This window comes from Anomalospiza imberbis, chromosome 29, assembly GCF_031753505.1.
Source record: "Anomalospiza imberbis isolate Cuckoo-Finch-1a 21T00152 chromosome 29, ASM3175350v1, whole genome shotgun sequence".
NCBI classification, from domain to species: domain Eukaryota; kingdom Metazoa; phylum Chordata; class Aves; order Passeriformes; family Viduidae; genus Anomalospiza; species Anomalospiza imberbis.
Genome location: NC_089709.1, coordinates 1 through 11,623, shown reverse-complemented (window position 1 = coordinate 11,623; position 11,623 = coordinate 1). Strand labels below are relative to the sequence as shown.

The 11,623-nt window shown below is 47.6% G+C and overlaps 1 protein-coding gene across 3 annotated transcripts; it reads left to right on the top strand.

The window, feature by feature from the left end:
* Positions 1-1,056: 1,056 nt before the first annotated feature.
* TUFT1 (tuftelin 1) lies at positions 1,057-10,979 on the top strand. 3 transcript variants are annotated; one of them, XM_068175145.1, is made up of 14 exons: positions 1,057-1,162; positions 2,598-2,708; positions 3,025-3,093; positions 3,912-4,013; positions 5,110-5,184; positions 5,930-6,037; positions 6,719-6,778; positions 7,195-7,275; positions 7,503-7,610; positions 7,869-7,963; positions 8,515-8,620; positions 9,080-9,163; positions 9,666-9,766; positions 10,239-10,979. In XM_068175145.1, the coding sequence occupies exons 1-14, from the start codon at positions 1,121-1,123 to the stop codon at positions 10,291-10,293; spliced, it is 1,197 nt and encodes a 398-aa protein (XP_068031246.1). In that variant the 5' UTR covers positions 1,057-1,120; the 3' UTR covers positions 10,294-10,979. The 3 variants fall into 3 exon arrangements, with proteins under 3 accessions (XP_068031246.1, XP_068031245.1, XP_068031247.1); XM_068175144.1 differs by having other exon boundaries at positions 1,061-1,162; positions 2,595-2,708; XM_068175146.1 differs by having other exon boundaries at positions 1,077-1,162; positions 2,579-2,708.
* The last annotated feature ends 644 nt before the right edge of the window (positions 10,980-11,623 follow it).

The following is an 11,623-nucleotide window of genomic DNA, read 5'->3' as shown; positions in this document are numbered from 1 at the left end:
TCCCTGAAATTCCTCGAAAATCCCCCAAATTCCCTGAAATCCCCCGGGATCGCCAGGGATTCCTCTGTGCCACTGTGCCCGGGGATGTCCCCAAGGTGTCCCCAGGTGGGGACACGCCGGGCAGTGCCAGTCCCGGGCGGGCTGGGGGGGGATGCGGACAGCGACTGGCGCGGCTTTGGCACGGCTTTGGCACGGCTCTGGCACGGCCTGGCACGGCTCTGCTGTGGCCTGGCACGGCTTTGGCACGGCTCTGGCACGGCCTGGCACGGCTTTGGCACGGCTTTGGCACGACCTGGCACGGCTCTGCTGTGGCCTGGCACGGCTTTGGCACGGCTTTGGCACGACCTGGCACGGCTCTGCTGTGGCCTGGCACGGCTTTGGCACAGCTTTGGCACGGCTCTGCTGTGGCCTGGCGCGGCTTTGGCACGGCTCTGGCACGGCCTGGCACGGCTTTGGCACGGCCTGGCACGGCTCTGCTGTGGCCTGGCGCGGCTCTGGGGACTCGCCCGGGCTGGGCTCGGCAGGGCCGGGCACGGCCAGGGCGGGGCTTTGGCACGGCTGGGGACACGCGGGTGTGACATTGGCACAGCTTGGGCGCACCCGGGTGTGGCACTGGCACAGCCTAGCACGGCTCAGGTCACCTTGGGCACGGCTGGGCACAGCTTTGCTCCAGTTCTCCCCCAGTTTTATCCCAATTTTCCCCATTTTTTGCCCACTTTTATCCCAATTTTATCTCAAATTTCCCCCATTTTTTGCCCTCTTTTATCCCAATTTCCCCCCATTTTTTGCCCACTTTTATCCCAATTTTATCTCAAATTTTCCCCATTTTTTGCCCACTTTCATCCCAATTTCCCCCCAATTCTAGCTCAACTTTCCCAACAGCTTTCCCCCCCTTTTTCCCCAATTTCCCCCCTTTTTTCCCAAATACACAAACTCCCCCCCCACCGTCCCCCTTTGTGGGCGTGTCCACATGCCTCATAACCAAATTAGGCATGCCCAAACATGGGCACAGCCCGGGGGGCGTGCCCAAAGCCCCGCGAACAACAGCCAAACGCCGACGGGGCGTGGCCGCCGTGGGCGTGGCCACCTGGCTAAGGTGAGCGGAAGCGGCGGCGGGGCCATGAACGGGCTCCCGGGCTGGGCCGCGCTCCCCGAATCCCCGGTAAGGACCCCCGGGACCCTTCCCCGAACTCCCAAACCCTTCCCAGAAATTTCCCCGGAAATTCCGGCAGCGTTCCCAAAAAGTTCCTGGGTTTTCCGCACAAATCCCCGGGCGTTTCCTTTGGATCTTCCCGGAACTCCCGGTATTTTTTTCCCCCCTTTTTGGGATCCCTTTGGAATTCCCGGGATCCCGCCCCAAATTCCCCGATCCTTCCCAAAATTCCTGGATCTCTTCCCTAAAAGTTTCAGGAGCCTTTTCCGAAATTCCTGGATTCCCTCCCCAAAATTGCCGGGCCTCTCCTTTCCCCACTCCCGGAACTTTGGGGCTCTTCCCGCCCTCCTGGGAGGAGTTTGGGGGATCCCAAATCCCTTCGGAATTCCCGGGACCTCTTCCCAGAATTCCCACATCCTTCCCAAAATTCCCGAATCCCTTCTCTAAAATCCCCGGGACCCCTCCCTAAAATTCCCGGGTCCCTCCTTTTCCTCATTCCGGGAATTCCCGGAATTCCCGGGATTCTCCCCCCTCCTGGAACGACTTTTGAGGGATCCCAAATCCCTTTGGAATTTCCGGGACCCCTCCCAAAATTCCCAGATCCTTCCCAAAATTCCCGTTTCCCTCCTTTTCCTGATTCCCGGGATGATCTTTGGGTGATCCCAAATCCCTTTTTCCCACGTTCCAACCCCAAACCCATGCCGGGATTTTCGGGATCTTCACGGCTCCATTTTCCCATGGAATTCCCGGGAATCTCTTCCCAAAATCCCGATTCCTTTTGAAATTCCGAACTCCAGGGGGCGGGACCAGCCAGCTGGGATTTGAGGAGTTTTCCCAATTTTTTTCCCGGTTTTTTTTTCCCGCTTTTCCCAGCCAGGTCTTGGGGCGGGGCTCCTACATTCCCAAAAATCCAACCCCGCCCCAAATCCCGGGAAATTTGGGAATTTTGTGTCTCAAATCCCAACGATCACAGCGGTTTTTATGGATTTGGCAAACTCCGGGATTTTTGCCGGGATTCCAGGCTGCTTTTCCTGGTTTTCCAGAGGCAAATTGCTCATTCCCAGCCTTTTAAGGAGCGGTTTGGGATTGCCGGGAATTCCCAAAATTCCCGGGTTTTTTTTGGGAATCCTCACTCATGAAGTTTTTGGGATTCCCCATTCCAGGATTTTTGGGATTCCGTCCCCATCGTCCCAAGCTTTTCCCAAAAAAATCCTTTGGAAATGGAAATGATGGAAAAAACCTTGGAAAACTTGGAAAACTCGCCTTTGGAATTCTGGGATGGAATTGGGATTCCCCATCCCAGGATTTTTGCGATTCCCAAAATTCCCATTCTTGGTGAATTCCCCAAAAAAAATCCCCCTGGGGCTGGGCTGGAAAATTCCTTGGGAATGAAAACTTGGGAATTCGGGGAATTTTCCGGTTCAGGGCAGATTTTTCCCAGCAGGAGCTGAGCATGAGGCGCCCCACAGAATTCCCAGAATTTCCCAGCCCTGAAAACTACCCCAGATCCCTGGAAGATTCTGGAGGAGGCTCCAGATCCGCCTGGAATCCAGACGTGAGTCCTGGAATTTTTGGAAAATTCCCCCCCCAAAAAAATCCTGATCCGGTGTCGCTTTTCCTTCTCTTTGTCCTTCCTGATAGCAGCGGAGAAATCTGGGAAGGGTGGGATTAATCCCGGATTTTTCCTGGATTGATCCCGGATTTTTCCTGGATTTCTCCTGGATTTCTTCCCAGTTTATCCCAGATTCTTTCTGGATTTATCCCAAATTTTTACCGGATTTTTACTGGATTTCTTCCCAATTTTTCGTGAGCTCGGCTTTGCCCAAAATGCCGATTTTTAGTCTCGATTTCAAGCTGGGTTTAACCCTTAGGAGGCCGGGCCGGTGCTGAGGCTGCGCCTGCCCCGAGACCCCCCCAGGGAGCCCCGGCCCAAACAGAAGGTGTGGAAAAAGCGGGACCGAGGGGAAATTCGGGAATTTCAGGGAAAAATGAGAATTTTGGGGGGGAAATTTGAGAGCTTGGGGGAAAATCTGGGAATCTGGGGTGGAAAAATGGGAATTGTTGGGGGGAAAATGGGAGATTTTTTTTTTGGGGAAATGTGGGTTTTGTGATCATGCTGGGAAGATTGTGGGGAATTGTGGTAAAAATTCTGGATTTGGGGGGGAAATGGGAAATCTGGGATTGTTCTGGGAATTTGGAAGGGAAATTCTGGGAATTTTGTGGAAAATTGGGGGTTTCGGTAGGAAGATGGGAATTTTTGGGGAAAAGGGGAATTTTGGGATGATTCCGGGAATCTTGTGGGGAAATCTGGGTGAAAATCAGGACTTTGGGGGGGAAAAGTGAAATTTGGGATTTTTCTGGGAATTTGGGGGGAAATTCTGGGAATTTTGGGAGAAAATTTGGCATCTTGGGGGGGAAATTTGGGAGTTTGGGGGGTAAAACCAGGAATTTTGGGGAGGAAAATGGGAATTTTGGGAGAATTCTGTGATTCTGGGGGGAAATCTGGGATTTTGTGGGAAAATCCAAGCTTTTTGGGATCATTTTGGGACAGGGAATGGGCTCATGGTTTTCCCAGATTTATCCATAGCAGGAAACGGCTGAAAATCCTGGATTTTTCCATGAAAATCCTGGAATTTTCTCTCCAAATCCGGGATTTTCGGGACAATTCCCAGCTGGCCACCACCCTTAGGGTGGCAAATCCCAGTTCTGGGTTTTTCCCGGGAACTTTTTCCCGAAATTGCCGCGTTTTTCCCCAAAGCCGGTGGGCAGAGCCTTTGCCATGGTGGCCAAGAGATCCGACGGGAATTCCTTGGCCTCAGAGTGCGTCAAATCCAAGGATGGCGACGAGGAGATCATCAAGGTGTCCCGAATCCTGGGATTTCTGGGACTTTTGGGATTGTTCCTAGTGGGGAAAGGGGGTGGTAAAATTCCCATCAAAATTCCAATAAAATTCCAGCAAAAATGGCTCCAAGTTCCTGCAAAATTCCCCTAAAATTCCCCAGTATTCTCCCAAAATTCCCACAAAGTTCCCCTAAAATTCCCCTGAAGTTCCCAAAAAATTCCCACACAAAGACCGAGGAATTCCCTAATTTTGGCCTCATAATGCCCCAAATCCAGGAATGGGGATGAGGAGATCATCAAGGTGCCCCAAATCCCAGGGTTTTAAGGGTTTTAGGATTGGTGCCGGGGGGAAAAGGCTCCTGGGGTGGTTTGGGAATTTCATCCCGAATTCCAATCAAAATTCCTGCAAAATTCCAGCAAATTTTTCCTCAAATTGTCCCTAAATTTCCCCAAAATTCCTGCAAGATTCCCCACAAATTGTCCCCAAGTTCCCTGCAATTCCAAAAAAGTTCCCCAAAATGACCACAAAATTCCCCAATATTTTCCAAAAATTTCTCCCAAATCTCCCCCAAATTCTCCTAAAATTGCCCCAAAAAATATCCCAAAAAGTGACCAGAAAATTCCCTTCAAATTCCTCACAATATTCCCTTCAAATTCCCACAAAATTTTCCCTGGATTTGGGGATGGATTTGAAGGATTTTGGGGAATTCCAGATGGATTTTCTGGGATTCTGTTTGGATTTCGGGAAATTCTGTGTGGAATTTTGGGAATTCCATGGGAATTTTAGAGCATTCCAGGGGAATTTGGAGGAATTGCATGTGGAATTTTAGGGATAAAATGTGGATTTTTTGGGATTTAGTGTAGATTTGAGGGACCCCAGGTGGAATTTTGGGAATTCCTTGTGGATTTCAGGGAATTCCACTCCTTGGGAGCAACACAGGTGGGGAAACCCCTCCCAGAAAAACCCCGGAAAATTCAAATGCAATGGGTAAATTCAGGGACAAAAATTTCCGTGAAATTTTGGGAAGCCTTGCCCCGAACCCTCCGGGTCCGCTGGAATGCCTGGAGAGATTTGGGACATTCCCAATCCCATTTTACTCCCATTCCCATTCCAGGTTTATCTCAAGGCTCGCGCCGACCACGAGGAGCCAGTGATGCAACTCAAGAGCGAAGTCCGGCACATCCAGGAGGTGAAATTCCCAAAATTCCACAAAATGCCCTGAAAATTCTGCAAAATTCCTACAAATTTCCAAAAATCCTCCCAAATTCCCATGAAATTTCAGCAGAAAATTCCCCTGAATTAAAAAAAAAAATCTCACAAAATTTCTCCAAAATCCCCCTCAAAATTCCCCCAAATTTTTCCCAAATTCCTGCAAAATTCCCCCCAAAATTTGCCCAAATTCCCAAACAGTTACTGCAAAATTCTTCTTCAAATTCCCTGATTTTCCCCACAAAATTCCCTGAGTTTACAGAAAATTCAGAAAAAATTCTGGAAATTCCCAAAAAATCCTCCCATATTTCTCCAAATCTTGGCCCAAATTCCCCCCAAAACTCCCAAAAAGTTCCCCTCAAAATTCCCCCAAATTTCCCCCAGAATTTCCACAGATTCCCCCCGAAATTCCACAAAAATTTCTCTGAATTCCCCTGAAATTCCCACAAAATTCCCTCAACTTTTACCTGAATCATCCCAAAATTCCCAAAAAATTCCTGTAAAATTCCTGTAGAATTCCCCCAAAATTTTTTCCAGAATTTCCCCGTAATTCCCAAAAAGTTCCCCAGATTTCCAAATGTTATTTTCATTTATTTTAATTTCACTGAATTTTTCCCCATTTTTATTTGGATTTTTTTCCCTTTTCCCCCCCTCCCAATTCCCTGGAAGTTCTCAAATCTCAAAAGAACCCCCAACTTTTCCCTTTTTCCCCCCATTTTTCCCAGGCTGGGAGCGCCCTCAAAAAACTCCGGGAAGATTTGAGCACCAAACTCCAGACCCAGACAGAATTTCAGGAATTCCGGGAATTTTGCGAATTCCAGGAGAGCTCTGAGGTAAAAAATTAGGGAATTAAAAAAAAAAAAAAAAAAAAAAAAAAAAAAAAAAAAAAAAAAGTGGAATTTTTCCCTGGAAAAACCATTTCATTTGGTTGGAAAAAGGGGAAAAATCCCAATTTTTCTGGTGGGATAAGGGGAAATACCCATTTTTTTGAGGGGAAAAAGGGAGGAATTCCCATTTTTGAGGTGGTAAAAGGGAAAAAAATCCAGTTTTTGGGAGGGAAAACAGGAAAATTCCCATTTTTGGGTGAAAAATGTGAAATTTGGGATTTTCTGGAGGGATTTCAGGATTCTCAGGGATGATCCTGGAATTTTGGAGTTGCTATGTTGCCAAAATTCCCAAATTTTGCCCCAAATTGGGAAACGGGAGCAGGTCCAGGAAATAAAAAAATGGGGAAAAATGGGAATAAATCAATTGAAGTTTAGGAAGAAATGGATTTAAATTGGGAATAAATCCATTGAAACTTTGGAAATGGGACAAAATTCTTGGATTTAAAAAATGTGGAAAAAAATTGGGAATAAATCTATTAAAATTGGGGAAAGGGCTTCGAAAAAATAGGGAAAAAATGGGAATACATCCATTGAAATTTGGGAAAAGGAAATTGGGGAATTAGAAATCTTGGGAATTAAGAAATTGGGGTAAATCCCAATTTTCCCCCTTTTTCCTCCGGATTCCAGGTGATGCTGGAGAAGCGGAAACAGAGCTGCTCCTGCTGGGGAAATTCCCAGGAAAACCTGGTAGGGAACGGAAAAAACTCTGGAATTTTCTGAGATGGGATTTGGGATTGGGGTAAAAACATTTAAGAAACCCCTTTTCCACCCAAAAATGGGGAATATTTGGGATTAATTTGGAAATTTTTGGTGTTTTCCACCAAATTTCAAGTCCTGAAAGTCCAAGTTTTAATCGGGATTTGGGAGGTTCTGTTTTTAGCTAAAAGTCCCAAATTCTGGGAATTTTTGAGCTCTTGGAAAATTCAAAATTTGGGATTCTTGACCTCTGGGAAAACTCAAACGTGGGAATTTTTGACATCTTGAAAATGCCAAATTTGGGGAATTTTTGAGCTCTTGGAGAGCACAAATTTTGGGAATTTTGGCCTCTTGGATATTTTGGGGACACTGGGGCCATTTGGGGCCTTTTGGGGCCGTTCCCACAGGAGGAGCCCGAGGCCCTGCAGCTCCTGCGGAGGCTCCAGGAGGCGGAAAAACGGCACCAGCTGGAGCGGAATGGCCTCGAGGTGAGCCTGGAATTCCCAAAAATCCGTAATTTCACCCAAATTCAGGAATCTCGTGGGAGAATTCTGCCCAAATTCTGGAATTTTAGGGGCGATTTTGTCCAAACCAAGGAGATGCTTGGTTTTTTGAGGAAATATTCCCCTTGGGGCTTTTTGAGGGATCTCCAGGAAAGTTCTGGAATGCGTCCTGAGAGCCAGAATTCCTGGAATTCCCGGATCTCCCATTGCAGAGGGCGCTGTTGCGGTGCCAGGAGGACGTGGAGCAGGCGAATTCTGCCCGCAGCCGAGCGGAGACGGAGGTGGAGCAGCTCCAGAGGCTCCTGGCAGGCATGGAAAAGGTGATTTGGGAACGGGATCAGGGAGTTTGGGATCAGGAACCAGGATTGGGATGAGTGGATTTGGGATTGGGATGAGCTGGGGGCCATTCCCGATATTCCATCCCATTCCTGATATCCTGACCCATTCCTGGTTTCCCATTATCCCATCCCTGTATCCCATTCCTGGATCCCATTATCCCATTATCCCATTCCCGGATCCCGTTCCCGGATCCCATTATCCCATTATCCCATTCCTGGATCCCGTTCCCCAATCCGCAGGATCACCGGGATCTGCTGGCGCGGATGGAATCGGGACAGGCGGAGCTGGAGCGGCTCCGGAAGGAGGAAGGGGAGAGAGCAGCACAGCAGGAGCGGTGGGAATCCGGGAACGGGAATTCTGGGAATGTGGGAATCTAGGAATGGGAATTCTGGGAACGGGGGAATCCTGGGAAGGAGAAAATCCCAGGAATGCCCAATTCCTGATATCCCGACTTGTTCCCGATATCCAAGGGTTTTTTGGGATGGGCATTCGCAGTTTTTTGGAGGCCTGGGCATTCCCACATTTTTTTGGGTTGGGCATTCCCAGGGTTTTTCTGGGGTAAGCATTCCTGGTTTTTTTTGTGATGGACGTTCCCAGGCAATTTTGGCAGGTGGCCATTCCCATTTTTTTTTTAAAGTGGGAATTCCAGAGTTTTTTTTGCTGTGAACATTCCCAGTTTATTTTAGGTGAACATTCCCAGTTTTTTTTTTCGGGAGGAGCATTCCCAGTTTTTTTAGCTGAACACGCCCAATTATTTTTTGTATGTGACCATTCCCAGGCTTTTTTTGGAGTAGGAATTCCTTTTTTTTTTTTTTTTTTTTTGATGTGGGCATTCCCAGTTTTTTTGGAGGCCATTCCCAGAGATTTTTCCTGGTATTTTCTCAGCTCATCCCAGCTGGAGAAGGAGGTGGCAGGACTCCGGGAGAAAATCCATCATCTGGACGACATGCTCAAGAGCCAGCAGCGCAAAGTCCGCCAGATGATTGAGCAGGTGATGGGAAAACTGGGAAAAAGCCCGGAGAAATCCAGGAAAAAAACAGGAAAAAATGGGGAAAATTCTGGGGAAAAAAAGAGGAAATGTGGGGAAAAAACAGGGGAAAACCAGGAAACACCAGGAAAAAGTGGGGGAAAATCCCAGAAAAATCCGGGGAAAAAATGGGGGAAAAACAAGGAAAAAATTTTGGGGAAAACTGGAGGAAAACCCAGGAAAATTCTAGGAAAACCTAGGAAAAAACCTGGGAAAAACTGGGAAAACATCTGGGAAAAATCCAGGCAAAATCCATGAAAAAAATCTGTGAAAAACTGGGAAAAAATCTGAGAAAAATCCAGGAAAAACCAGGAAAACTTCCAGGAAAAAATGGGGGAAAAAAGGGAAAAACCAGGAAAAACCTGGGAAAAACCCCGGAAAAATCCGGGAATTGCCAATCCCTTGGGAATGTCCGGGTTGCAGCTGCAGAACTCCAAGAGCGTGATCCAGGCCAAGGACGCTGCGATCCAGGAGCTGAAGGAAAGAGTTTCCTACCTGGAAGCAGAGGTGGGGCCCGGAATTCTGGGGGCTGGATCCGAGCTTGGATCTTTTTGGAATGTCGGGATTGGGGTTGGGCTCCTCGTGGAGGTGGTTGGGGAACTGGGAATGGGGGAAAAGCAGGAAAAAGGTGGGAAAAGGGAAGAAAAAGGTGGGAAAAAGGAGGGAATCAAGACCTAGAAAATCTCAAAAGACCAAAAAAAAAAAAAGCCAGAAAAAACCCAAATTCCCAACCTGAGCCAGACCATTTCCACCAGGATTTGGGAAATTCCTGGAAAATTCCCAAGCCAAAAGTGAGACTGAGGATTTTGAGAGGGAAAATTCCCCCGATCCTCATTTTTCCTGGGACAAACCTTCCCAAATAACTCAGAAACTCCCCAGCCCCGTTCCCACGCTCCAAATTCCCCCAGATCCCAAAAATTCCTGTTCCGGGCACAGAAGGACCATCCCAAAGCAGCTCCCCAGGGTTGGAAAATCCTTTCCCGATCCTAAATCCCGTTTCGTTTCCCAGAATCTGGAGATGCATGACCGGATCGAGCACCTGATTGAGAAACAAGTGAGCCGGGGCGGGAGCAGTGCCCGCGCACGCTCCAAGTCAGAATACGTCAGCAGGTGCAGCGGGAATTCCGGGATCTGGGTCGGGAATGGCGGGATTCGGGTCGGGAATTCCGGGATCTCTTCCGGATTTGGGGATTCTCCTCGGATTGGGCAATGAACTTTTGGATTTGGGGCTGCAATTTTGGAAGTGCCATCTGGATTTTAGGAATTCTCTTCTGGATTTGGGGATTTTCTTCTGGATTTTGGGGATTCTCTTTGGGATTTTGGGATGAACGGTTCGATTTTGGGATTCTCTTCTGGAATTAGGGACCAACTTTCGGAATTTTGGGATGCTCTTCCACATTCGGGGATAATTGAAATCTCCCCTAATTTTTCCACATCTCCAGCAGATCCCAAATCCCTCCCGCCGGAATTTTTGGGAATCCAGATCACCCCAAAACCCTTTTCCCTATTTTTTTTTTTTCCTATGGAAAACTCAATCTTTTTTTTTTTTTTTTTTTTTTTTTTTCTCTTCCCCTTTCCCCAGCAAACGCCTTCCAGGCCCGAAGCCGCTGCCCCTGATCCGAGTGGTGGAAACCTGAATTCCGGGACCCGGGCCCAGCCGGATCCTTCCCCTTCGGAATGATCGGAATTCCCAGCTGGACTCAGAGCCCTTCCTGAGGGAAGAGGTTTGGGATTGCCTAGGGCACGATTCCAGGTTGGAATCGGGAATTTTCCCCCTTTTTCCCAGCGATTTTCTGGCTCTCACCATTCCTGTGTGGATTCCAGAGGTTTTTCCCAACCGGATCCGGGATTTCACCTTTTTTTTTTGGGAGTTTCGAAATCAAAATCTTGGATTCTGCTTTTTTCCTGAAGAAAAATTCCAAAAATCTGGGAGCCACCACCTCCGACCGCCAGCACCACCTTTGGACTAGGAAAATGCTCTCCCAACCCTAAAAATCCCATATTTTTCCTGCAGATTCCTGTGTTTTTCTCACAGAATTCCATGCTTTTCCTGCAGAATTCCATACTTTCCCCCCCAAATGATTATTGTTGGAATTTCCGTGATTTTGGGATTTTATTCCCTGTATTTATTTCCCTAAATTATCGGAGTCTCCCGGTGAGGTGGGGGATGGGCACAGGCCAGAATTCCTGGGAATTTTGGCCCAGGACTGCCCCAATCCCACGTTTGACCCCGGAGGCTCCAACCGGGATCCCTTGGGATTCCCTTGGAATTTTTTAATTCCCGGTTTTCGTATTAAAAATAAAAAATTCTGTCTGCTTTAAATCCCAGAAGTTTTGGTTGATTGGAAAAGACTGGGAATTTTGGGGGGGAAGTTGGGGGGTTTTTTCCTGGGTTTTTTGGCTTTTTGGTTTTTCCAGGTCCTGATTCCATGGGAATGGAGAAACTTTGGGATGGGGATTTTCCCAGTTCCCAAAATGTGGGCGACTGAGGATGGTATTTGAGGGGTCTCAGATTCACCTCTGGATCCCCAGAATTCCTCTCCAAAGGGTCTGGACCCCGGGATCCGTGGATTTCCTGGGAGTGAGGCCTGGGGACACCCAAGACCCTCGGGAATGACCAAGAGGGGACCCCAAGGACAACTGGGAATGGTCAAGGGATTACTGGGAATGACCGAGATAGAAAAAGTTGAAAAAAGGAGGGAGAAATGAAAATAAAAAGACAGAAAAATACAGGAAAATAGAGAAGAAAAAAAAGAGAAAAAGAGGGAATAAATGAAAAAGAGAGAGAAAAAAAGAGAGAAAAAGAGAAAAATAAAGGGGAAAAAGAGAGAAAAAATGAGAAAGAAAGGAAAAAAGAGGAAAACACACAAAAAAGAAGAGCAAAAGAGAAAAGTGGAGGAAGAAACCCCCCCCCCCAAAAAAAAAAAAATCCCAGAAGAAAAAGAAAAAAATAAAAAGGGGGAAATT